Source organism: Mustela lutreola, chromosome 10 (genome assembly GCF_030435805.1).
Source record: "Mustela lutreola isolate mMusLut2 chromosome 10, mMusLut2.pri, whole genome shotgun sequence".
Classification (NCBI taxonomy): Eukaryota; Metazoa; Chordata; class Mammalia; order Carnivora; family Mustelidae; genus Mustela; species Mustela lutreola.
Genome location: NC_081299.1, coordinates 79951094 through 79976548, shown reverse-complemented (window position 1 = coordinate 79976548; position 25455 = coordinate 79951094). Strand labels below are relative to the sequence as shown.

The 25455-nt window shown below is 44.9% G+C and overlaps 1 protein-coding gene across 1 annotated transcript in view; it reads left to right on the top strand.

Moving 5' to 3' along the window:
• The window catches only part of ABCA4 (ATP binding cassette subfamily A member 4), an 87819-nt gene that overhangs the window by 5753 nt on the left and 56611 nt on the right, over positions 1 to 25455 (top strand). Inside the window, exons 5-11 of the mRNA XM_059136745.1 lie at positions 8758 to 8963; positions 9592 to 9768; positions 11709 to 11931; positions 15065 to 15286; positions 17356 to 17560; positions 21156 to 21221; positions 24195 to 24284. Coding sequence (XP_058992728.1) covers positions 8758 to 8963; positions 9592 to 9768; positions 11709 to 11931; positions 15065 to 15286; positions 17356 to 17560; positions 21156 to 21221; positions 24195 to 24284 — 1189 coding nt within the window. The remainder of the gene's footprint in view (positions 1 to 8757; positions 8964 to 9591; positions 9769 to 11708; positions 11932 to 15064; positions 15287 to 17355; positions 17561 to 21155; positions 21222 to 24194; positions 24285 to 25455) is intronic.

Here is a 25455-nt window from a genome sequence, read left to right as displayed (position 1 = left end):
TTCCTGCTCTTGCAGGGGTCAGAGGGAGGAAGAAAGCAAGGGAGTACTGAACTGAAAGAAGAATGTAGGAGGGAAGACAAAGCCGCTGTTCGGGTGATCTTTTGAATCAGACATATAGATATTTGTGTACTGTCTACTGCTTTCTTCTGTTGATTCATTGGCTCCAGATACGCATTGGGAGGTTAGAGAAAAATCAAAGGAGAGGTAGAAAGGGTGCAGAAGTCCACACCACAAGAGCAGTGTTATTTCAAGGGCCATGAACTGGATCACATGCAGTGACCTTATTTTATTGCTCTTCAGTTTTTCAGAAGCATAGAGTGGGACTGAGGCAGGAGAATGCAGGTGAGGTGTGGGCTGGGTTCATGGGTGGAGGGAAGGGACTTGTATCTGAGGCTGATGTGCCCTCTCATGCAACCCTCTTAACTGCCTGCCTGTAGGTGCAATTGTTTTCATTTTACAGAATTAAAAGTGGAGCCTTAAAGACTAACTTGCGCAACAGCACAACAGATAAGTGTGGGATCCAGAATTAGAATCCAGACCTGTCTGGCTCTAATGAGGAAGTTCTTTCCTCCTGTAATATGGGGGGCACATTAGTAGAGGCTCAGTATGTATTGTTTGGATAAATTATAAAATGAGTTGGATGAAGATAACAATTATTTTGTAATACTCTGAATAACACACACTGTTCTGGCTGGGTCTTTTCTTCATGAAACAACTAGATTTAGAGTACGAAACCAAAAAGATTTTGGCTGATTTGGTCATTCATATATTTGCATGCATTGAACCATCTACATCTGAATAAATACCAGTGATCCCTGGTCCCTAGAAGCTCATATCTTATTGGAAGAGTTAAGCATGTTATTAAATAATGCCATATTAATGATCTCTCAGAAGACTACTAGAACAATAATTCAATCAGATGGAATAGAAACAAACTACACAAACCCAATTTCAAGTGTCACATGTCATCTAAGAACTGTCAGTTCTTCCTCCAAATTATCTCTGAAATCCCTGGTTCCTCTCCCTCTCCACGTATGGCCTCTTTACAGAGTTTGGTACCATCTCTCCTAGCTGGTCACTGGACCTCCATTCTCTGCTGCTTCTGCTCAGCTCCCACATTGCCTCCAGCAGGATCTTTCTAAAACCCATCTCGCCATGACATTCCTGTTTAAAGCTCCTTAGTGACATCTGGTTGCTGTAAAGGTGAAGTCACTCTCAGTCTAGCCCCTTCACAGGTCTTCCACATTGTGTGAGCTGGCATGCTGCGGGGTCTCCAACCTGTGCAAGCAGACTCCTGGCCTCCTGCACCCCTAGCTCCCTTCAGAGCTCGGCTCCTGTATTTCAGGCCTCCCACACCATAATCCTCCATCGTAGCCCTTGATAACTGTTTGTTCATACACCTCCCCATCCTGCTAGACCTGAGCCACTTAAGGGCTAAAGCTCTGTCTTACTTATCTTTTGATTTCCCATGTTAGGTTGGTGGAGCTGTAGTGACATAAAGTAGACACCCATGCATGCCAAATTAAGACTGAAAATACATTTATGCTGGGTCTTAAGGACTGAACTTGCTAGCTAAGCCAGGCAGAAAGACAATTTCAGACAGAAGGAGAAACATAAGACCAGTGCAGAGGTGTGACTGTAACATTAGGGTAGTAGGTGGTAGGTGGGGTTGGGGAGGAGCATTAGGGTCCGGAGATGCGACTAGAAAGGTCAGCTTTACCCTGCAGGCTTTGGGGTGCCATCTCCAGCGCTTGCTTATGGGTTCTGTAATTTGGGGCGACAGTGCTGTTCCACTGCCTGAGAAGTGAAAACGACATATTTTGCTACAGTCCGGGGAGTGCTAACCGCTAGGGCAGAACTGGCTATTTGCAACCTGAGTGTGTTCTCATTCGTCAGTGTCTGACTCTGTTGATCATGAAATATCTTTAATATAGTAACACTGACCTCCCAGGGTTGGTGGAATGATTAAACCAGAAAGCTTTGAGAGCTAGCGTCTTCTGCAGTTACTAGCCAGGTTATTGCGTCTTCCCTAGGACCCAATTAGATAGAAGCATTACCTGGTGGTGTACATCTTGGCAATCCAAGTTGACTTTTTGTTCCATTATTTATTTATTTTAGAAACAGACGTATTTTAACAGCTGTGCATTTCCTGTCCCTTTGTTTTCAAGTTGTGGTGCATTTCCTCAGTCTTTGTGGTAGAAGGTTTCAGATGTCTGTTTCTCAGTGCCTAGTGTGTTAGATAAAATTTATGGTAGTGCCTTTGGCCTCTGTCTCACCATCCCAAACAACTCAAACAGCTCAAACAACTCAAACAACTCAAAAATATAAAACTATTATATTTAGTGGCTTTTTCCATGTGGTTGGACATGAATCTTGAGTGTTAGAGCCTAGATCTGCCAGGAAATTCATTCTGGGATGTTTGCCCACATCCACTGGCGTTTTTCAAAAGGAGCCCCAGGTATCTACATTAACACCAGCAGGATCACTTCAGGCCTCCATGGGCATTCATCAGCTGCTTTGTTTTCAGCCTAAGTATGGAAATTAAAGATGTAAGAGGCACGATTATAGAGCCAACGTCTCTAAGGGTGCAGCCCCTCCCTTATCCCTGGACTCTCCCCTGACACGTCCTGGGTGTATTAGTCAGAATATATCAGCACAGGGTGCCATTCTCCTTTGATTATCAGGTTCACACAAAAAGGGAGATTCTTTTTTTCTTTGCCTCCACTGGGCAATGTTTCCCACTTAATATATAATTTAATTCATTTATTACTTAATGTGTTTGAATTTAGAGTCTGGCAGGTCAGAGTCGAAGAAGGAAGCCTGCTGCTACTGCAGCTTCTCCTCCCAAGGTGGTGGTTGATTTATCCGTGTAAACAAATGACTGCATTCTCAAGAGGTCTTGAGCACAGCTGTCTGCCCCGGAGAGAGCTCGAACCTCTTCCGCTAGGATGAACTCTGCTTCCTGGGGAGTACCAGCAAAACAACAGATGAGGAAATGTAGGACTTGTGTGGACTTCAAATAGCAGTGGCCCTGCCACCAGTATTTAGCTAGAGCAGTTGGGAAAAGAGGAGAACAAGGAAACCTCTTTCTTTTCTGCCTTTTGCTAGCATAGGGCAGGCAGTGGTTCTCTTTCAGATTCTGAACTCCAGTTGGAAAACTTGCTCAGAATTTGCCTCTGAGGCCATAAGACACTGTCTTTTTATTCACTGAAGATGCCCTTTGAATTTTTTCCCATTAGCAGTGCCATCTTTATTTTGTGCCCCCTAAATTAGCCTTCTTATCTACTTATATTATTCTTCCCTAACATCCATGACCATATGGTTTCTCTCTGAATGGAACCAAACAGCTTTTTTATAGACTCCATGACATCAGCCTTATTAGAACCTACTATGTTTTCATTTGTAAGCTAATCAGACCAGAACAAATATGTCAAAATCCATGACCCTGGCTATGGGTTTAATCATTCATCCTTGCCTCCCAGACACACTCATGAACATACTTACATAAATATATGTGCCTGTTAGCCAAGATTTTAACTTCAGAGACCAAAGCAGTTACCACTAGAGAGCAGTTACCACTAGTCCACTTTTTCTGAGGGAGGTGACTTCTCCGTAAGAATGCAAGGGTATATTATGAGTCATACCTCAGAGGATGACCCAGGAACTTCTGAGTTATCTCCAGAGCAGTTTCCATAATTGCTGTGCCTTTACTTCAGGGAGATCTTTTGAGGATGGCATTCTATATGGTCTTCATAAGCCTTCCTCTGGGTAGAGTTGTCTGACTTTCACTTAATGGCCAATCAGCAGCTAGTGAACACCAGTGGTTTGGGACTTACCCCATCCCTATCCCTACTGTCCAGGTGGGATATGAGACTTTGACTTTAGTCTTTAGCATTGTTCTAACCAGTTGAGATGCTGTAGATCAGCTTGGGATGGGTTGTGTTCCTAGACATATTGTTTGAAGAAAATAACTGCCTTCCTCCCAAACAGCTGTTGCAAATGAAAGGTAACCTGGCAGGGGCTTAAAAGCCATTAGACTCTGTTGACTTATAAGATATTTTTCAAAAACAGTAATAAAAATTATATTTGTCAAGTTCTCATTATTTATGAGACAGTTTAATATCTTCCAGAGGAAGGTTGCCCTGTTATGCCTCCAGTTGGAAAACTTGCTCAGAATTTGCTTGGAGTGATCACTAACTGGCCTCATAAAGTGGTGGTGAGGGCTCAAGGGCCCTTGGGCCACGTTGGGTGCATAGTGAGCCTCCAGTAAGCACCAGCTTTTATTCTTACTGGGAGGCACTGGCTGGCCCTTCCCAGACTTCGTCATGTGATTCTTAGAACACACATATGGGGTAGGGTATATCTCAGTTCTGCAGATAAGGAAACAGACCATACAGTTAGAAAACAGCAGAGTAGGGATGGCACTCAGGCTGTCTGTCTCTTCAACTCTACACCATACCACTTTCCAAGATGACGAAAATAACCCAACTTTGAAAATGAGTCGAGTGTTTCAGGATAGAAATGAGTGTTTGAGAACCTTTTTAAGTTTTGTTTTTTCACAGAGTATCAGGGTACCAATGTAGGGGGACACAGCAGGAAACATGACTATGAATCAGCGGCCTGATAAAACAGCCAGGATGGGGCCCACGTCATTGTGGGGCTCAACAATGTCATTGAAAACATCAGCTGCTTATTCCAGTATGGATTTCCCTTTAAGACATGAAAGGAGAGTTCAAAGAGAATAAGCTCGATGGCTCAGAAAGCCACATTATTAAAATTTATTTGTTTTTAATAGCCTTTTTGCTTCAGTGAAAATTATATTCTCATTAACATTATACCAAAAACTTACTTTTCACTGATTATTCCTAATTCCCAATTCCCTGAATCAGGGTGTACAGGGTTATGTTCGAAATACAGGAGGAAAACTGTATTTCTTGCAGTGATCAAGACTTCTAAAATCAGTTCAATTTAGTAAACACCCACTGAGTCCTTTTCATGAGAAAATACTTCTCCAGAGACCACAATGAACAAGAATGGCCCCTGACTTCCAGGAACTACTGTCTCTAGAGCAATGATGACCAGCATAGTAACCAGTGGAGTATGGCTTCCTCTTAGAGTAACATGTGGAAACAGCACCACCCTTCAGACTTGACATTTGAAGACATGGATTCAGAGTCTGCTCCTTATCTGTACCGACCTTGGGCAAGGCTGTTTCTCCCTCTGAAGCAAGACATTAGATCATAAAACCTCTCTGACTCCTGTCTAAATGCTCTGTGATGCTGTGAGTGAATTGGTAGAATACTCCATGTGCGTGTCATAACTCACCTCCACTAAAAGAAACCACAAAGAAGAATTTCCATCTCCAAAATAACTTTTTCATTTTAGAAAGTTAATTTCAAATTCACTTTAATTTAAATTCAAATTAAATACTAAAATTCTATATATGCAGACCTAAACTTGCTAAACCGATTTATTTATTTTAAGATTTTATTTTTAAGTAATCTCTACACCCAACATGGGGCTTGAACTCACAACCCCAAAATCATGAGTCCCATGCTCCATCAACTGAGCCAGCCAGGTGTTCCCAAACGGATTCTTTTTTTAAGAATGAGATTCCCATATTACTCATTTTTGTAGAATAACCTCTCCCCAGAGGAAACTTAAACATGTTTCTTTTTCTTTCCTTCTTTTTTTTAAAGTACCGTAGCAGTTTAGTTTTGATGCGTCCTTGCCCAAGCAGGTTGCCAATTCTCTGTCTCCGCAGTGTGCTATTAAGTACTGACAAATCCTAGGAGCCAGGCCCTTGATCTTCAACTGTGGTGAAAGTCTATATTCACCACCAAAAAAAAAAAACCAAACCTAAAACCATGAAATAGCAAACCCTATGTTATTCTGAGGAAGAAATAAACATGTATTAAGGACTTTCGGTGTCATGAGGTACTTAAGTCCTTTATCTCATTAAAGGACTAACCAGCATTAGACTGGGTGAAGTCTGTTTGCAAAAGAAGAGCTGGGTAAAGAGAATTTCCTATTTTTCTTGGTTCTATGATATGTGACTACACTTACTGGCATTTTTTAAAGAAATTCCACTTCCATTTAGAATATCGATCTTCTTACTATGGTGTCACTTAAGCCTTGGCCCTCTGTTATTTTCTCATTACCTGTGTTCCTCTTTCCCACATCAGCTAGAATGTTAACAGTTTCTTTTATTTTCAATCTTTTTATCTAGAAGACTGAGAACATTACCTGGGACCTTCTCTTAGGATATGAGGCCTGAGGTGGGACAGTTTAGTTTCAGAGGCCCAAAGACCAAAGAGGGTGGGGTTTGTAGTCCTTTGTTTTGTTTTGTTTTTAATATTTTATTTATTTATTTGACAGACAGAGATCACAGTGGGCGGAGAGGCAGGCAGAGAGAAAGAGGAGGAAGCAGGCTCCCCGCTGAGCAGAGAGCCCAATGCAGGCTAGATCCCAGGACTCTGGGATCATGACCTGAGCTGAAGGCAGAAGCTTTAACCCACTTTAACCCAGGTGTCCCGGTCCTTTGTTGTTCAGACTCAGCTTCTCAGCACGGGGAGGCTTCTGGCTCACCCTCTGAGGCTGCCTGAGGGGGACTTAGCAGTGAGGGGGTGGGTGAAGGAATTGGGCTTGCTTGCTTTTTACCAGGTTGGCGTGAGCTCAGCCCACTGAAAAGCTCCTTATGACTTGTCCACCTTCCTTGCTTCTCTACTTCTCCTTGTATGAGTTGTGGGATCAAATGAGCTAGGCTTTGACCCTAATCTACCACTTTGGGGAAGTGACTCAGCCTCTTGGAGCCCAAGTTCCCTGGGCTGCAAAGGGAGGATAAATAATAACTGTGCTATCCTATAGGACAGTTGGGAGCACGTGGAGGGTAGTGGAACAGGCTGTATCCGTGCTCCTGATATGGAGAATGGGTTGGGGAGAAGTCTGGACCTCTGGCAGCTGGGGAGGCAATCCAGGGCCAGACACATGCTAGCTGTATGACCTCTGGCAGTCTCCTATAGCTCAGGTTCCTCTTCAGTAAACTGAGGATTCCAGGTAACGCACAGGCTCTGCATGAGATAATGTGTTCCTTTAAGCCTGTATTACAACAGTCTACTAACCACGCTTCCTGCTTCCCCCCCTGCCTGGACCAGTGATTGTTTAGAAACACAGTTGGATCTCACATGTCCTACCCTTGCTTAAAACCCTCCACTGGTTTCTTAGGGCCTTTTAGAATTTGCCTGGAAAGCTCCTGATTTTAGCATGGAAAGCTTCGTGTCCTAGGAAGCCCCTTGTTGATTGGTTACACTGCAAGTCCAGCAGGGGAACGAGGGGGTCGCCACCCACCTTCCTAGTGCTCACCTCTCGCCGCTCATCTCCGGTTACTTCTGCTTCTCCGCACAGTGCAAAGACCTAAAGAGCATTCAAGAGAAGCATTCTGAGAACATTACCTGACTTTTGCTGATGCCCTGGCCCTGACTTTTGAGACTCTGATTTCATTGTTTGGAATGGGCCCTGAGAGTAGGTGTCTTTATAAGGCTCCCCAGTGGTTCTAAGCACAGCCAAGGATGGGAAACTCTGCTCTCTTCTTACAGGTCTCCAGAAACCCCATCTGTTGTTCTCTGGGCTGGAGCTCACCTTCCCCCTGCTCTCTTCCTTTGGCTAATTCCTTCTCATCCTTGTCCTCCTCATGAGTCCCTTCCATCAGGCAGCCCTCCCACACTCCTTCAGGTAGACTTAGCTACTACTTATGGCTCCCAGACTACTCTGGGCTTGCTTTCATCAGAGCCCCGTCATTTTGCATTATGATTGTTGGTTCCTCCACACCTCTCCCTCATTAGGTCTAGAGTTTCTTTCAGGAAGAGATTTTATCTTTCCTCCTTGTATCCTTGGAGCCAAGTAGGCTCTGGCACATTACAGGCCTTCAGTAAGTATTGGCTGAACAAATTAATCAAGACAAGGCCATCTGACCTCTTGTGAGTTACATTCTAAGAAAGAAACATTGACACAATAACCCTAGTGTATTATAGGAACAAGAGGTTAAGGAAAAACCAGATCCCAGGTAGTCTAATACTTTAACAAATCTATAGATTTATTGGACAACCCCAATATTCAAATTAAAAGAAAATCTTAGTTTTGCTCTTCTGTAGATAATGATTTTAAAGAAGACCTATTAGGAAATTCCTCACCTGCCCACATTACCAGTCAGAGCTGTAACTGGAAATGATTTCTCTGACTAAATCGTTTTGGTTCTCTGTTATTTTCTTTCTTCTTCCTTGCCCTTCCCTCAGCTGGCCACCACTGAGTGTTTGCTGAGAAGCAGGAAGGTTCACTGCTATGACTGCTTCTCTCTCTCTCCCTTTAAAACTCTATCGGCTTGCTTTCTGATCTTCAAAGCAGCCTGTATCCAGCCTGACCCCACTCCCTTGCCTCCCCATCCTGGGGAGTGAGAGCTGGGAGTCTTTTTGTCATTTTGAAGACTTGCATATTTGGACAGCCTCCAACAGCCCTCACTAAATCTGCAGGGGTGAGAGCAAGTTGACGTTTGTAAGCCCCCTTTACCCCCAAATCTAGACATAAGGACAGAGTGACACCAGACCTCACAGTGGAGCAAACAGTAAGTTTCTAGATCTCCTTGCATTTGACCCATTTCCCCCCCCCCCCAGGGCATCACCCCTTATCCCCTGCCCTTTTCCTGCAGTTGAGTCTTTGCTGTTGATGTTCTTCAAAGCTCTCAACCTTTGTGATTATCCGTAGTGCTTGATCCTGGATAAGTTTGAAAGCTATGATGATGAAATTCAGCTCACTCAACGAGCCCTGTCTCTGCTGGAAGAAAACAGGTTCTGGGCTGGTGTCGTGTTCCCTGACATGTATCCCTGGACCAGTGCCCTGCCGCCCCACGTGAAGTACAAGATCCGGATGGACATCGATGTGGTGGAGAAAACCAATAAGATCAAAGACAGGTGATGTGTCAGGCAATCTCAAAGACCCTGTGCATCCCAGGAATGTATGTGGCAAGGAGCAGAGGCTACTCTGGGCTCAGGTCTCCTTTTCCTTATAGGGAGGAAAGGCACAGAAACACTTGGGTATCTGAGAACTAAGCTCACTAACCAGTTGGCACTGTTGGTTGGTAGAACCAGGAGAACTCATTTACCTTGTCATCACGCTCTCAGTTTAGCACTTGTCCCTGGCTGGCCTTTGGGCAATTTGAAGTTGGAAACCTCTAGGTATTGAATTATCTTCATGTAGATGTTCTGCAGATGAGGTTTCTCCAAAGTCACTGGGAAATTACATTTGATACAAAGTGAGGGATTGAGACAGGACTCAGCCTAAAAGTCAGTAAGATTAAGTTAAGAAGAGATAAGATATTTTATAAAGCTGATTGTAGAGTCCTTGAATTAAAGCCATTACAAGTAACAGTGGGCATTATTCATAAATGAGATTTAAACTATGACTAGAAAACAGAATTGATTTGGAACATTTTAGGGGAGAGGTTTCACGAGTGAGTTTCGAGTCCCCTTGTGCTGTGCAGTGTCAGTTAGCTGCCATTCTTATTCACAACCATTGTCCCACCCTCTGGTTTCTCTGTAGGTACTGGGATTCTGGTCCTAGAGCTGATCCTGTGGAAGATTTCCGATACATCTGGGGAGGGTTTGCCTATCTGCAGGACATGATTGAACGGGGGATCACAAGGAGTCAGGCCCAGGTTGAGGTTCCAGTTGGAATCTATCTCCAGCAGATGCCTTACCCCTGCTTCGTGGATGACTCGTGAGTCAGAGGCTTCCAATCTCCCTCCCAGACACACTAATCAGGTTGCTGGGGTGGGACAGGAGTACTCCCCAAGCTTCAGTCTCTTTGGAAAGAAACCCAGGGAGTGGAGCCAGCTTGAAGTGAATGGAGCTCTGAATGATGAGCGACTTCTCCCAGACCACAGGCAGGGCCAGATGGGCAAGGGAAGTGGCAGGGAGAAAGGATTTGGTGTTGTGGGTGGGAAAGGGAAGGTGAAAATAAAAGCAAGGGAAGTGAGGTTGGGAAAGGGGACAAAGGCTATTTAAGATTCCACTACGTAGTATGTTTGGTATGTGGAAGAGTTCTGGTCAGAGTGTTTGCCCAATGATTGCCAAATCAGCAAATTAGGACTCTGCATTGCAAGTAGGTCTGGTTCCTAGGAGCCTCAGAATAATGCAGCTCATTCCCTAATTAACATTCCCATGGTGCATGCTTAATGAGAAGGTAGAGGAATGTGTTGGATGAGCTGGAACCCTCCCTTCCTGCCCACCCTCACCCCCAGGCTTATACATCTGTTGGCCAGTAGCAAGCTAAGCAAGTAGGCTACTATTTTCTCAAGGTGTTTTGGGGAGATGTTAGAGAGAGGGACAGAGAAGAGCGGAGTAGGTGGGTTCATTTACCATGGTGGATGGGGGCAGGAAGACACCCAGGACAGGAGCCCAGACCTACAAGTGGCTTAGGGTTCAACCTCTAGGGAAAAACTGGGAAGTTCACCGTAGTGCACATTGTGTCAGTAATGTTCAGGAAGGAGAGAAACACTCACAACCTGAAGAAAGGAAAAGTTAAATTGCCACCTGACCAACAGTTAAGATAAAGCCCAGTATGTGCACAGGAAACCCTCCCTCTACACCGTAGTGCAGTTGGTTCCCTTCCTCAAGTCTATCGAAGACTAAAGAGGTAACAGCGGCAGTTCTGTAGTCAGTTTGGGTTTGGACGATAGAGATGGGATGCGGAGCCAGGGGCAAAAGCCCAGTTCTACGTTTAGGATCAGAATGGGAGTGTCTGGCAGGGTAGTGGGGTGCACAATAAGGAGGCAGTGGGGAGTCTAGGCATTTAGACTGGGAGAGCCCTCTGGTGGCAGGTCCCAGAAGTGCAGGCCTTATGAATTTCTGGTTCTCTCCTTAAGGCCATCTTGAGAACCCTCCTGCTCTGGAATCAGCCCTTCCTGTGACAACCAACAATTTTTACTACATAATAATCCCAAGGACTTTACTAGCACATCAAGCACAGAGGAAATATGTGTAAAGTTCACAGTAAAGTAATTCCAGAATACCAAATCTATCCTGCTTGCTACAATGAATATCCATGGAATTACTCTACTGGTACATGGCTGGTAGAGTTAGCCACTATTGGATCACTGATCGATTTATTGATGGGTTACTTGTCTTCTGAAAGAGCCACACTGAATAGTTATTTTGTGCCCCTTCCTGCATAACTTCAGTTTGATCCTTTGGGATAGATAGTGCTAAGGTGGCTGACACCCCTAGGGGGCCCCACTGTTGCTCTTACCACCAACACCAGTTCCCTTTGTTTGTGATTTGCCTTCTTGGACTTCAGTGTCAGTTGACTTGTATCTGTTCTAGTCACAACTGTATCAGGTTTGCAGTTCTTCCCCAAGAGATATTGCAAGAAGGTCTATATTGTATAAGATCTAGAGTACAATTTTATTTTGTGCATATAACCTGTAGAGCATTCATCTGGACTAACCAAAAAGCTACCCTCTTGCTCTAAGGAACAAGTAATCCTTTAGGGCAAAGTGCAGTGTATTAAAAGAGTCAAACCCAGTGAATGCCTGTGGGGATTTTCTGCCTTTCCCTCCATCTGGGCTTTGTTCTCAACACATCCAATCAACCAACATTTACTCCACCTCTACCAGGTACGGGGCATTCTACGATTCTGCTTCTCTCCTCTTGCTTCAGTTTTATGATCATCCTGAACCGCTGTTTCCCTATCTTCATGGTGCTGGCCTGGATCTACTCTGTCTCTATGACTGTAAAGAGCATCGTCTTGGAGAAGGAGTTGAGACTGAAGGAGACCTTGAAAAATCAGGGTGTCTCCAATGCAGTGATTTGGTGTACCTGGTTCCTGGACAGCTTCTCTATCATGTCAATGAGCATCTTCCTTTTGACCATATTCATCATGGTAAGCCAGATGGAGAAGGCCCAGAAAATCTTGAATAATGTTGTACCTCCCACTTTTCCTCCTGTTAATGAACTCATGCCTGCATTAGTCATCTGGCCACCAAGGATGGCCTGACATGTAGCTAGCCAGCCATTTCAGCCAATGTGGCCACATGCAGCTGCCCAGTCATTTCAGCCAAGGTGGAAAATACTCAGAGTGTCTCCGTCTGCCAGGAACCCCGGTATCATGGCATGTTCCCCACTCCCACTTCCTGCCCAAGGAGCCGCAGTCCACGTAGATTATCTAGCCCTATGCTGTGGACTATCTGGAGAAGCTGCTGTTCGGAGAGCCCACTACAGCGTGACTGTATGTGCAAAGGGTTCTCTCTTTCCAGGCAGAAAAGAAATGAGTACAAAGAGTGTTTTCCTGGGATTACTGTCTCAACTGGCAGCTGAGATTGGCATGTGAAGAGCCTTTTCATTGTATTAGGAGAGCAGAACTAGACTGTTCATTCATTACCATCATGGTCACACCGTTCATGGCTTGACCAAAGATGTTCTGCTGTCTGAAAAGGGTCCAAAGCATTTTAAAGAATAGAACTTAGAGTCTGTCTTTTCTCAGCGGTAGGAATTCTTATAGCTGCAGGCAGTACACATAGGCCCATCATCTGCAAACCTGCAGCTCCCTCACAAGCTAGACTTGGAAATAAAATATTATTTCATAATATGTTCTTTCCCCCATTTTTAGTTCCTCCATAGTAGATGATCTTTTATACTTGTTAGATGACAAGTTCATAAATTTGGGTAGCTTTTAATATTTATTTGATGGGATTTGGTATAAATGTCAGATTTAGGCTTTGCATGTTCCTGTTATGATGTTATCAAGCTTGTTTCATTTTTCTACCATAATCATATTAGTGCCCTTCTACACTGAGCAATATGTGTGCTGAACCATAGACTCTCGCTAAGGGTGTGTTTAATCCCATGCTGGACCATACTAGTGCCAGGAATGTTCCTGTCCATCCAGCAGATATTCAGTTAAACCAGATCCTACCCCATCTCTTTGCAGTAAGATGTACTAATTCGGAAGGGGTTTGTTTTCAGCCTTAGTCAAACCCTGTGCTAGAGTCCTATCAAAACCAATGCTGATAGATCATTCTGCTCAAGCAAACTAGCTTTAAATTTGTGGCTTTAAATTTGCAGGGTCCTTGAGATCCACAAAGATGGGGGGAGAAGCTGCATTCCTTGTGTTCTTCTAGGGCTCCTTTCTTCCTTCCCATCCTTCAGTCTGCCCTTTTTCCCATTTCCAAGATGTTTTGTGCCCTCCTAATCAAAGCAGTCAAAATGCTACGCGTCTGACTTACGCAAAGTGCATAAACATGTATGATATCTTTAAGTGTCTGTTCAGTGACATGGAGATCTGCCTTCCTAAGAATGGGCATTAAGACTTCAAAGCTTTTAGGACGTGAGGTAAAGAACGTTCACCAATAGTTTCTTGCACAAAGGGGTTTCTCCTTGTGGGAACCAGAATATTGTTCCAGGGATGACGGAAACAGAGCTTTGCACACAAAATAGGATTCCTTACAATGACGCTCCCATCTTTGCCTTGTCCTTCCTTCCCACCTCAACAGTGCAGGAAAGAAGCTGGAAGCTAGGACAATGGGAAGGTTCCAGTTATTCAGGCTGTTAGGAACAGAAAAGAAAAGTGGTCCTTAGAGGAAGCCAAGGCCTGTGAGGCTATTGGGTCAGCCCAGTGATTTTCTTTCATCTCTGCCTGAAGTCATTGAGAGACTGTAGGGGCCTAGAAGCTTGTGGAACTTTGTTTTGAGCTGGGATAAGACACGGATTTTATTCTTCTGAGAATACCAACAACCATCTCAAAGTTCTTCCAACCATAGTCAGGTATTCAGCTGTGGGCTTACTTTTACTGGGCTGTGAGACTAAGTAAAAGGAGTGAGCTTTCCAGGGTGATGTGGAGAGCTCTTTGACACACAAAGCCAGGAGCTCTGAGTCCCAATTTTGATTTTCATGATAGAGTTCCTCAGAGTTTGGTTCTAGTTAAGCATAGCCCTCCTCCACCCTCCTTTGTCATTTGTTTTGTTCTATTTTTCAGTCTGTTCCGTTTGTGCCTGGCAGGCATAAGAGTGTGAATGAGGGAGAAAGAGTAGCAATGGCAGACAGATGACACATTTGTGCCTCTCAGCTCTCGCACAAGCAGGACAGATATTGCTCATTGTCTCTTTTTTTCCTATTAAGATCCCAGTGCTTTAGGACGCTACTAACAATTGATTAGAACCCATTCAAGAGATGAATCTATGTGTACCTTTATGTTCCCCAGAAAAGAACAAGATGATGTATATGTATTTGGAGTTCTGCTCAAAGGGTAAAATTCCTCATAGGAGGTCTGTGTAATAAAGGAGGAACAATAAGACCTAATAAATTTGAACATTTCAGTGTATCCTGTAATGGAAGTAGGCAGCAGCTCACTTAGTGAAAATGGCTAATTTGGTCGTATTTTCTACATAGCCAAAGTGATTGACTCATGAGTTAATAATGTCCAAGATACTGAATATTGCCCCAGGTTCTATGTATTTGTATGATAGTGACAAAGGGGGAGGATTAATCTACTTTCAAGTGATATGGATTAACTGCTGATATTTTCACTATTGTGAGTAGTAAATCTCAGAATATAACTACACATGATAGAGTCAGGCCAGGCCTTAAGCAAAATGTTACAGATCGTTAGGGGGGGTCTCCTACCTGCTTTTTTGTCCCTCATCTACTCAGTGTATCTTGGAGCTATTGATGCTCTAAGATCTTTTTCCCCTTCCCCTAGCCCCTATAGGCTTAATTCTCCCTTCCCACCAAAGATTTGCTTACTTAATACATACTTAATACATAATGATTACTCATGCTGATAGGCAGCCTAATGTGTTGCCCTCCCAGGGAGACCGATACTCAGAGGAGTAAAAGAATTCAACAGCATTGAGTCTTAACTGTGGAAATTTGGCACCCACGAGAGACGGTGGGAGAGGTCACTCTGGAGTAGAGGGCTTCTGAAGGCCCAGAATCACAGCACAGAGGTTGCCCCCTGGGAGGGATGTGCCTTGGATATGGGTGGAAAGTACTGACTCAGATGGTCTCTTTGGTTTCAGCATGGAAGGATCCTGCATTACAGCGATCCATTCATTCTCTTCCTATTCCTGTTGGCTTTCTCCACGGCTACGATCATGCAGTGCTTCCTGCTCAGCACCTTCTTCTCCAGGGCCAGCCTGGCAGCAGCCTGCAGTGGCGTCATCTACTTCACCCTCTACCTGCCCCACATTCTCTGCTTCGCCTGGCAGGACCGGATGACGGCTGACCTCAAGATGGCTGTGGTGAGGGACCTCAGGCTTGCTCCTAATATGCAAAATGTTTTCACAAAGGCATCTGTAGTCATTCTGGAAAACTGGCCTGCCCTTTGTGGGGACCCATTTTGCCTTTGGGGCCCAAAGGACATAGGTATAAAAAGGCACAGGGTCAAAAGTTGGGGCTATCTTCATCCTGAGCTACCCAGCAGCCCCTCCTTTCCAAACCTGCCTGATGAGTCTGTCCTGGGAAGCAATCAAAAACCAGTTTAGGGTGCCTGGGTGGCTCAGTGGGTTAAGCCGCTGCCTTCGGCTCAGGTCATGATCTCAGGGTCCTGGGATCGAGTCCCGCATCGGGCTCTCTGCTCAGCAGGGAGTCTGCTTCCTCCTCTCTCTCTCTCTGCCTGCCTCTCTGCCTACTTGTGATCTCTGTCTGTCCAATAAATAAATAAAATCTTTAAAAAAAAACCAGTTTAACTCACTGGTCCTTTGTGTTCCCACAAGAGGGAAACCGCCTAGGACGTTTCACTCACTTTTCTTTTTACAGCATGTGAGAAGATGCCAAGGGAAAGGAGCGTGCCCCCAACTGCTGGGCGCAGAGAGATGTTTCCATTCATTAAAAGAGTTTGTTTCTCTCCATAAACACCTGAACCCAGTAGTTTACAGGGGATCTTTGCCATGCTGTACCACTATATGCAGAAAGGAGTACAGAAATGAACCAGTTAGGAGCCAAGCCCTCTTGCCAGGACAGGACTCTAGAAATGGACTTTTGATTGTTTGAGAGACAGGCATCTTTGTTCACAATTCCCAAACTAACATCACTGTCTTTTTCTCTAATCAGTTTCAAATAGGCCATTTCCACCCTCTTCATTAACCAGGCTTAACTGGCTTCTGGGTTCTCTAGGGTACAGCTTTCCTTGTCCTCCAGAACTTCCCTCTACAGTTCTTTATGCAGTGGTGTCAAGAGAAGACTACCACCTGCTTCTTATTGGGAAAGATCTAAGATATACGCTGCTCTAATAACCCAAACTGATTAGGCTACAGAGCTGCCAGGGCAGCCTTTTACTTCCCAGGTTAAACAAGGAATCAATTGCTGCTATTTATAACACCAGTTTTCTAAAACGATCACAATGGGCTGGTAGCAAAAAAATCCTTATGACTCAGCCTATGGGCAGAACTTGGCTAACTTAATATCGTGAGTAGATATCAGTACTTTGAGGCCACAGCTATCTTCATGGGAGTGTGGATCCACCAAGAAACTATAGTTCTCGCAGTGTGTGGACCGGGGCTGAGCTGAGACTTTTTAAAATGGCTTTTGTGAATATACAGCTGGGGAATCTCTTCCTTCTATAGACAGTTTGAACCCCACCCTGGGTCCTACAAAGTGCAGAGAGACCTCTGAGCAGAGGAAATGAGAATAGCCAGTTGCTCTTTCTGCCATGCTGGTGACCGCCTGTGGGGGACTTGGCTGGGGACCCTCCTCTTCAAACTCCTTTTGCACACCACCTGTTTAGTTGACTTGTTCTCTCTACCGAAAACCCAAGGAAAAGATTGGTCTCAGTATGGAGAGGAGAAAAGATGACATCAGTGGAATCTGAGGTTCTTCTGGCCTCACTCTTAGACCTTAGGAGGTCATAGGACCATCCCTTGCCTGGCACCCTAGGACACTAATGATTTTGTGGACCCTTCTAATGGGAGTCACACAAAATAGCTCAAGCTATCTTCTTTGTTCCATCAAGAACTGTGTGATCTCAAGAAAGAGGTAGGAAGAAGGGGGAAATGGTAGGAAGGTGAACCTGAGCACCTTTGGTCCTTTGGTACGTTGGGCTTTTGTGGTGTTTGTTTTTCCCGTTACATGACTATCTTCCATTGAACAGATGGGAGGTGGCTTCGTGAGTATTGTGTGAGGTCCCTGGGCATTTCCCGAATTCCCTTTCCTGTGGGAAAACTGCTTTATGCCCTCCCTGGGTTATCCTTATACCTGGACACGAGCCGGACCACTCTTTCGGGCCTCGTCCCTACCCTGTGGACAGCTGGTGGCTGTCGGGTGGGTTGAAAGTCCACCGCTCATCTAGTGTGCCCTCTTTGTCTCACTGCAGAGCCTGCTCTCTCCTGTGGCATTTGGGTTTGGCACTGAGTACCTGGCTCGCTTTGAGGAACAAGGCCTGGGGTTGCAGTGGAACAATATTGGGAGAAGTCCCATGGAAGGGGATGAATTCAGTTTCCTGATGTCCATGAAGATGATGCTCCTCGATGCTGCTCTATATGGCCTGCTTGCCTGGTACCTTGACCAGGTGTTTCCAGGTAAGGGCCAACTCCCATAGGGTAAAGGTCCTGATATCGGGTTCCTCAGATCCCCAGCCTTCCCCCACCTTTCATCTAGTTTAAATCTTATCCTTTCTAAGCTCTTTCAATTTGGGCCTTCAGAGCCAGCATTTGAAACTTAAGCTTAAATCAAAAATCCATCAGTGAGTGCTGGTGTCTCTACTTGAGAATTAGGTCCAGAATCTGATCCCTTGTCACCACCTCCACCCCTACCATCCCAGTCCAAGCCTCCATCCATAATCATTGCCTGCCAGTCTGTTCTCCACACTGTGTTCAGTGACCCTTTCCGAAGCTGGGTCAGATGATATCTGTCTTCTGTTCGCATTCCTGCGGTGGCTTTTCCTCTTGTTCAGAGGAAAACCCAGTGTCCCAGTCCTGGCCTCTAAGATGCTTCATTATCAGCAGCCAACTAACGGTCTTCTTCATTTCATGTCTTTCCCTTCTCCCTCATGTTCTCTGCCCCAGCCACATCCACCTCCTTAATGACTGTTCTTCAATACACTCAGTGCATTTCCTCCTCAGGACATTTGTACCTGTTCTCACTGCCTGCAGCATGTTTCTGCATCCCCCATACCTGCAGGCTTACTTCCTCACTTCTGTTCAGATCTAAGTTCAGATGTCACCATATCACTGGGATCTTTTCAGATTGCAAATATCTAAATAGCTACTCCTATATAAAACACAGTTCTTCAGTGCTTATGTCCCCTTTACCCAACTTTACGTTTGCGACATCACTATCTGACATGACATATCTTAACTTGTTTGCATGTTAACTCTCTACCCCATGAGAGTAGGCCCAGTCTGTTTTGTTTAATATTATAGGCTTGATGCCACAAGTAGTGCCTGACTTTTGGTGGACATTGAATAAATACCTGACTGATCTGCAGTATTGAAAAGCAACTCCTGAATCAAAGTTGGGTGTTCACACAGTTTCATAGTTGCTTTGTAGAAATCAAATTTTCTTTTGGATTATTATTTCCTGGTAGCTGGAGAAGTCTCACTTCCATTTGAATGGGCTCCAAGTCAACCAACAACCACCTTGTGCTGTGGCAGCCGTGGCCGGGAGCAGGCAGGGGAGGGTGAGGCTGGGTCCAGTCTCTGGGGAAGGATGAACTCACATCATCTCAAGGCAGCCTTTTTTGGGAGAAATATATTGGCAGCAGCCCTGGAATAGGAGAAAGATTGCTAGGCTGAGCCAGGAGGCCTGGGTTTGGATCCTAGCCGTGTAATTATATTAGTTTCCTAGGGCTGCCATAACAAAGCACCACAAACTGGGTAGCTTAAAACACTACTTTTGGGGGGGGCAGGGGTGTCTCACAGTTCTAGAGGCTAGAACTAGAAAATCAAGGTGTTGGTGGGGCCATGCTCTCTCTGGAATCTGCAGGGGAAGGAGCCCTCCCTGCCTCTTTCAGCTTCTGGTGGTTTTTCAACAAGCTCTGTCTTCACCCGGTGTTCTCCCTGTGCGTGTATGTCTGTCTGCACACAGCCATCTTTCTGTAAGAACACCCGGTCAGATTGGATTAGGCTCCCACATAGTCTGGAGTGACTTAATCTCAACTAAGCACATTAGCAATAACTATTTCCAAACAAGGCCAAGGGTTAGGACTCTGGTATCTTTTTTTTCTGCTATCAAATGTGTCAACCCCTCCCCTTCCAACATCAGCTATTTCTCTAATGGCAACCAGGTGTCCAACAATCAATTCAGTTCTACCCTGTTCAGTAACCCCCCAGAATTAGCACAGACCCCACAGAAAGATTCAGCCCTACAAGACTGTTCCCACTTCAGGGGCCAGATGCAAATACAGTGTCCAGGCTACACACGCTTTTGTCAGACTGACTACAAATTCAGGAGTTCTCACAGCCACCACCCACCTGATTTAGTAATTCACTAGAACGAATCACAGAACTCAGGAAAAGTAGTCTACCTGCAGTTACAGTTTATAATAAAGAATACAGCTCAGGAGCAGCCAAATGGAAGAGATGCATACAGGGAGGGGCAGGAGGAGTGTGCCTGGAGCTTTCAAGTGCACAACCCTTCCAGGGCCTTGATGTGCTCAGCAACCTGGAAGCTCCCTGAATCTCATTCCAGCGTTTTTATGACTCAATCTCCAGCCCCCTTCTCCTCCCTCAAGATAGAGGGTAGGGCTGAAAGTTTCCATCCTCTTTTCCCAGGTCTGGTCTGGTGACCAGCCCCATCCTGAAGCTATCTAGGGACCCTCCCCTGAGTTACCTCATTAGCATAAATTCAGGTATGGTTGAGAAAGGGGCTCAGCTCTTTGTGAACAACAAAAGACATTCCCATTGCTCAGGGAATCCCCGGGGTTTTATAAGCTGTGTGCTGGGAACTGGGGATAAGACCACGTATTATTTGCATTCTTCCATGGGCCTCAACATATCTTTTTGATGATTTTGGGGGGGGGGGCGGACACAATGCAACCCATAATGCTGATTTTGAGCAATACATTTGACCTTGTCTTCCATCATCTTTTCTATCTTACTATGCCACTAGAAGGAGATACAATAAGTGAAAACTAGTTGGATTGAAAATGCAATTTGTCTGTAATTCAAGAGCTTTATTTTAGCCAAGCTAAAGCTTTAATTTGTCCAGTAACTATTTACTGAGCCGAGCCTGTATGTGAGGCTTAGCACTAGTTTTGGGGAACTAGACAGACCCAAACCTGTCCTTGAAGGTCTGACAGTCCAGTGGCCATGGAACATGGGATAATATTAAATAAGCAAAGATCGTGTGTTCTCACAAAATTAACATTTTATAGGGAGCAAAGTCTGCTAAGAGAGCTAGCCAAGAAATTTGGGAGTCTTTTCCTTGGGATCCAGTAGAATGGGGTGGTTGAGATCAGGGATATTAGAACGAGATTACCCATTTCAGTACCTCTCTCTGTTTAATTAGCTGTGACCTTGGGCAGATGATTCAAAGTCAATGTGCCTCTGTTTCCTTATCCACAAGAATACTACTACCTATCTCTTAGGGTTGTTTTGAGGATTAAATTTTTAACTCATGAGAAGTGCTTACAACATAATGCCTGCCATGGAAAGAGCATTCAACAAATGTTAGTGACAGTCATCATCGTTATTATTATCTGGTAATTGTTGAGAAAGGGCATGAATAAATTCTTTTTTTTTTTTAATTTTTTAAAGATTTTATTTATTTGACAGAGCGAGATCACGAATAGGCAGAGAGGCAGGCAGAGAAAGAGGAAGGGGGAAGCAGGCTCCCCACTGAGCAGAGAGCCCGATGCAGGGCTTGATCTCAGGACCCTGGGATCATGACCCGAGCCGAAGGCAGAGGTCCAACCCACTAAGCCACCCAGGCGCCCCTAAATTCTTTAATAAAATGTTTTTTTTGGAAAGCTGTTGCACCCAAAAAAAGTGCCTTTTAAATTAAAACACATTGGGAGGAGTAGTCTTTGTGTCGTAGCCCATGGATAGCTATGTAATGCTGATGAACTATGGATATCTATAGCTATACTCTGAAGTTCAAATAGAAAAATTCTCGATTTTGTAGAGCTTTAGTAGGACTACCAAAGCTTTTTCCTTATTTCCCTGTCATATCTAGGGGACTATGGAACCCCACTTCCTTGGTACTTCCTTCTACAAGAGTCCTATTGGCTTGGCGGTGAAGGTGAGTTATTTAAAATTTTTCAATTAAAAGCAACGCCCCCCTCCCAAAACCTTTAGTGTTTGAAACTAGCTCCTTTGGCTATGTCCTGGATATGTGTGAGCTGTAGAGGGGGCTCCTGACATCAAGTGTGTGGTTCCTGCCACTGTGGTGCAGTATCGTAGCCTCTGGGAACCCACTTTCTGTAAGTCACTAGGCCAGGGTGAATGGCCGAGCGCTGATAAACCCTTGTTTCCCGTCCAGCTGGTGCCTAATGGATGAAAGAAATTGCCCTTGTGAAAGAAGGCCAAACCAGTTTAGGGTGTAAATGACTTTTGCAACTCCTTAATTTGAAACAGAGATCTGCAGAATCACGAAGGAACCTTTGCACTGGTCTTCTTATGCCTCCTCTCCTGCTTTTTTATTCCTTTTCAAAATATAAACTAATTCATTCTCCTAAGGTGAAGGCCCAAACAGAGGCTGGGGCAGAGCTATGACCTTCAAGGCAAACACTCCTAGACTCTCCTAAAATTCATCTTACTTTGTGATTGGGGAACCAAGGGGCATTTGCCCAGAATCCTTCTTAGATCAAATTTACCTTTCCTATTGAACAGGACAGGAGGCCCCGGGAGAGCTCTGAAAGCTCTATAGACTCTATTGTGACGTATGAGCAAGCAAGAAATTCCTGGCCTGAGAGCTTGGGGACTTCCTTGGAGCTGGGAGTTTCTGGAAGCAAAGGAAATACTTTCCAATCTGTTTGTTCCTCACCTACCTACCCTTTACTTTGTATTTTTGGATCTGAGCCAGGATTTATCCTTTAAGCACTAAGATAGAGGTTTGTTTTCTCTAGGGGGTTCGCCTAGGGCCTTTAAAAGGCTTGGGCAGTTTGTTTTGCTTTGTTTTGTATTTATGGTTCAAACAAATAGCACTTTGACAGCTCAGTATTTTTCCATTATGTTGGTTTGTCTGTCTTGTCTATGAACTTTTAAAATTTCTACTACAGTAAGGTTATAATCCAATGGGGATTTTCAACAGGGGAATATGTTTTTGGAATATTTCTAATTTCAACGAATATCAGGACTTGTGGACATTTTCCCCCTATAATCTCAGCAGATAATCTGCCTCTCAAAAGAGAAATTCTTAAGACAAATGTGCTCTTTCAAAAATGAATCACATATATTTTTGCCAACAGAAGCCAAATATTTTTCTCCTGCTTCACAGGCTAGACTGAAATAGATTCCTAAATCTCTCTAAAACCAAAAAAAAAGGGGGCACCTGGGTGTCTCAGTGGGTTAAGTGTCTGACTCTTAGTTTTGGGGCTCAGGTCGTGATCTCAGTGGTCCTGAGATGGAACGCTGCACCAGGCTCCACTGAGCATGGAGCCTGCTTAAGATTCTCTCTCTCCCTCTTCCTCTATCCCCCAGGCTCTTCCCCAACACTTGCATGCACATATGCCCTCTCTTTCTAAAAAAATAAATAAAATCAGAAAATAACTGAGTTTCCTCACCAAACACCCTCCTCTCACATACGAAGAAATGGAGCCCAAGAGGATGAGTGTCTTGCCTGTGTTCCTGCTGCTCATTTGGGACGAAAACCTGAAACTGGGAAACACATTTCCTGGCAAGGAACTCATCCCATGACTAAACTATGTAGAATATTTTCCCCTGCTATTTTATTGCATGCCCATGCAGTCGGAGAGCTAGTAAAGTGATCAAAGGCATTGTGGGCAGTAGAGTTGAAAATCCTTCAGGAGGCAGAAATAGAAGTGCTGGAGGAGGCAGGTCCCTGACCACGAGGCCCATTCCTTGCTGCTCCACCTTCAGCCTGCAGATCTACGGAGGGCAGCCAGGGGTGAGGGAGGCCCTGGTGGGCTGCCTCATTAAAAAACTCCCCCCTGCCCACATCTGTGCTCTGGAGGCCAGAGCCTTTAGATGCGTGGTGACAGTGGTTTCCTCCAGCCCCTGCTTTCTTCTCTTGCTGGTTCCCTCCACTGCTCCTCTTCTCCTTCCAGGATGTCCTGATGTTCTTTTAAGCCAAATGCCAAGTTTATTAGAAAAACAAACAAGAATAACAACAACAAAACGACCTGTGTGTGTGTGTGTATGTGTGGGCATGTCTGATGTGTGTGAGAGAGTATGTGTGTATGTGTCAGTATGAGAGTGTGTGTGTGTGTGTGTGCATGTGTGTGTGTTTATACTGCACTTGACAATTTATATAAGCCTCTACCTCAACCAGGCTCAATTCTGGTGTTAGTCACAAAAGACTCGAGTACCCATAAAAATGCTCAGGTGAATTTTGTCTCAATCAGTAATTTAAGCTGGCCATCCATCATATCACCTTGAAGGAGCTTTTCTCAAGGCTCAATATGACTTTGACACGTTTTTTATTGGAGCAAGAAGTACTGTTAATGAAGTAAAGAAAATTAACCCATTGCAAACTCAGTCCTGGTTTTGTGAGTTTTTTTTTTTAAGATTTTATTTATTTACTTAACAGACAGAGATCACAAGTAGGCAGAGAGGCAGACAGAGAGAGGAGGAAGCAGGCTCCCCGCCGAGCAGAGAGCCCAATGTGGGGCTCGATCCTAATACCCTGGGATCATGACCTGAGCCAAAGGCAGAGGCTTTAACCCACTGAGCCACCCAGGTGTCCCTGAATATTTTTTTAAAGTTATAATTTCTAAAATGGTGGGCCTTTGCTGGCATGTTAAGAGGAGGAGGTGAAACACCTGTTATAAAACTCCATCTGGGCTCAGCAAAGCTTGATAAGCCAGCTAGCCAGGAGGCACTGGCAGCCATTTTCAGGACTTTACAGGCTCGCAGGTCAGGGGGCAGCAGGACCAGGTTTGGGTCTGGTCCCCCAGAATGCTGACTTGGCCTTTTGAGGGAACTCCAAAGTCGCGGTAAGAAACTCTGCCACCCCTCCCTTCTCCCCTCCTTTTCCTGCCTTTACTGCTTGTTAGCTCTCACCAAGGGTAACAGTGGCTTCTGGTTGGTGCAGCGTGTTCAACCAGAGAAGAAAGGGCCCTGGAGAAGACGGAACCCATAACAGAGGAAATGGAGGATCCGGGACACCCAGAAGGAATAAATGGTAAAACAAACAAACCAACCCTCCGTAAAGAGCACAGAGCAGAGGCAAGGAGGAGATGCAGAGTACTGTAAAGGATGGAGAAATACACTTCATGACTGGGGTGCTGTGGACCCCAGGAAACAGACTCTGTTGACAGGAGTTAAACCTGATAGCTTCTCAAGGGCCAAGCCGCACGTGTGGGGAATGAATGGTCCAGCCAGACATTAACGCATATTTCCTGGAGAAAGCAAATCCCAAGTATGTGGTGTGTTTGTGCCCTTGTTAGGCAAGTCCCGAGTGAGTTGCACAAATGTGCTGACTTCCGAGGATTTAGCAAGAACAATAACTTGGGTCACTGGGACTTAAAGCGGATATGAGCTATAAGGAAAGACAAAAATAAATGCTTCTGTACAGAGGAGGAAGGAGTCTAGGGGAGCTGACTACACTTCACTCGTGGTTTACAAATCTACAAATCCATTCATTCAAACCATCAAAAGCCTTTCCTGACTGTGGAAGTTACCTAATAATTCCTGAAGTGATGAATTAGGTCTGCAAGTTGTTCCCTGGCTTTGCCTTCCTTACCTACTCTCCTAGACCAGTTCTGTACTTCTCCCCATGTTCTTCCTTCCCTAAGCATGCATACTTCTCTGTAAATGCTACAATGCCCTTGCTGTCCTCTCCTCTGGACTTTGCCTACCACTGTGTGAGAGGGCCCAGCCTCCAGGCCTCTGGGCCAACTTGGTGCCATTTCACAAAGCTGAGTTCAGTGACCTCTGGCTCCTTGGAGAGCTGGTCTGCAGTCACTAGGGCCTCTGGGATAGCCCTCCTCCCAGAATGGAATTCCAAGGTCAAAATCAGAGGGCTGGTCCCCGTCTTAGTTACAGGAAAGACCAGAAGGCACACATAGGAGAAGGATGTTATTTTGCAAGGGAGTCAATGTTACCCAGCTACAATGTTAACAAAGTAAGTGGTACTGTACAGAGTGTACTCAAGCAGAGGGGGACTGGAAGTTGGGAGAACTAGACAGCACGGTCATGAGGGTCTGCACTGGAAAGGCATGGATGAGTTAGAGGTTTGGAGTTCGAGGGACAGTGATGAGAAAGAGTGGACCATGCTACTTAGTAACTGAGAAACTCTCAAGTTCTAAGGAGCTGGAAGTCCCCTTCAGACAAAATTAACACAAGAGCTTGAG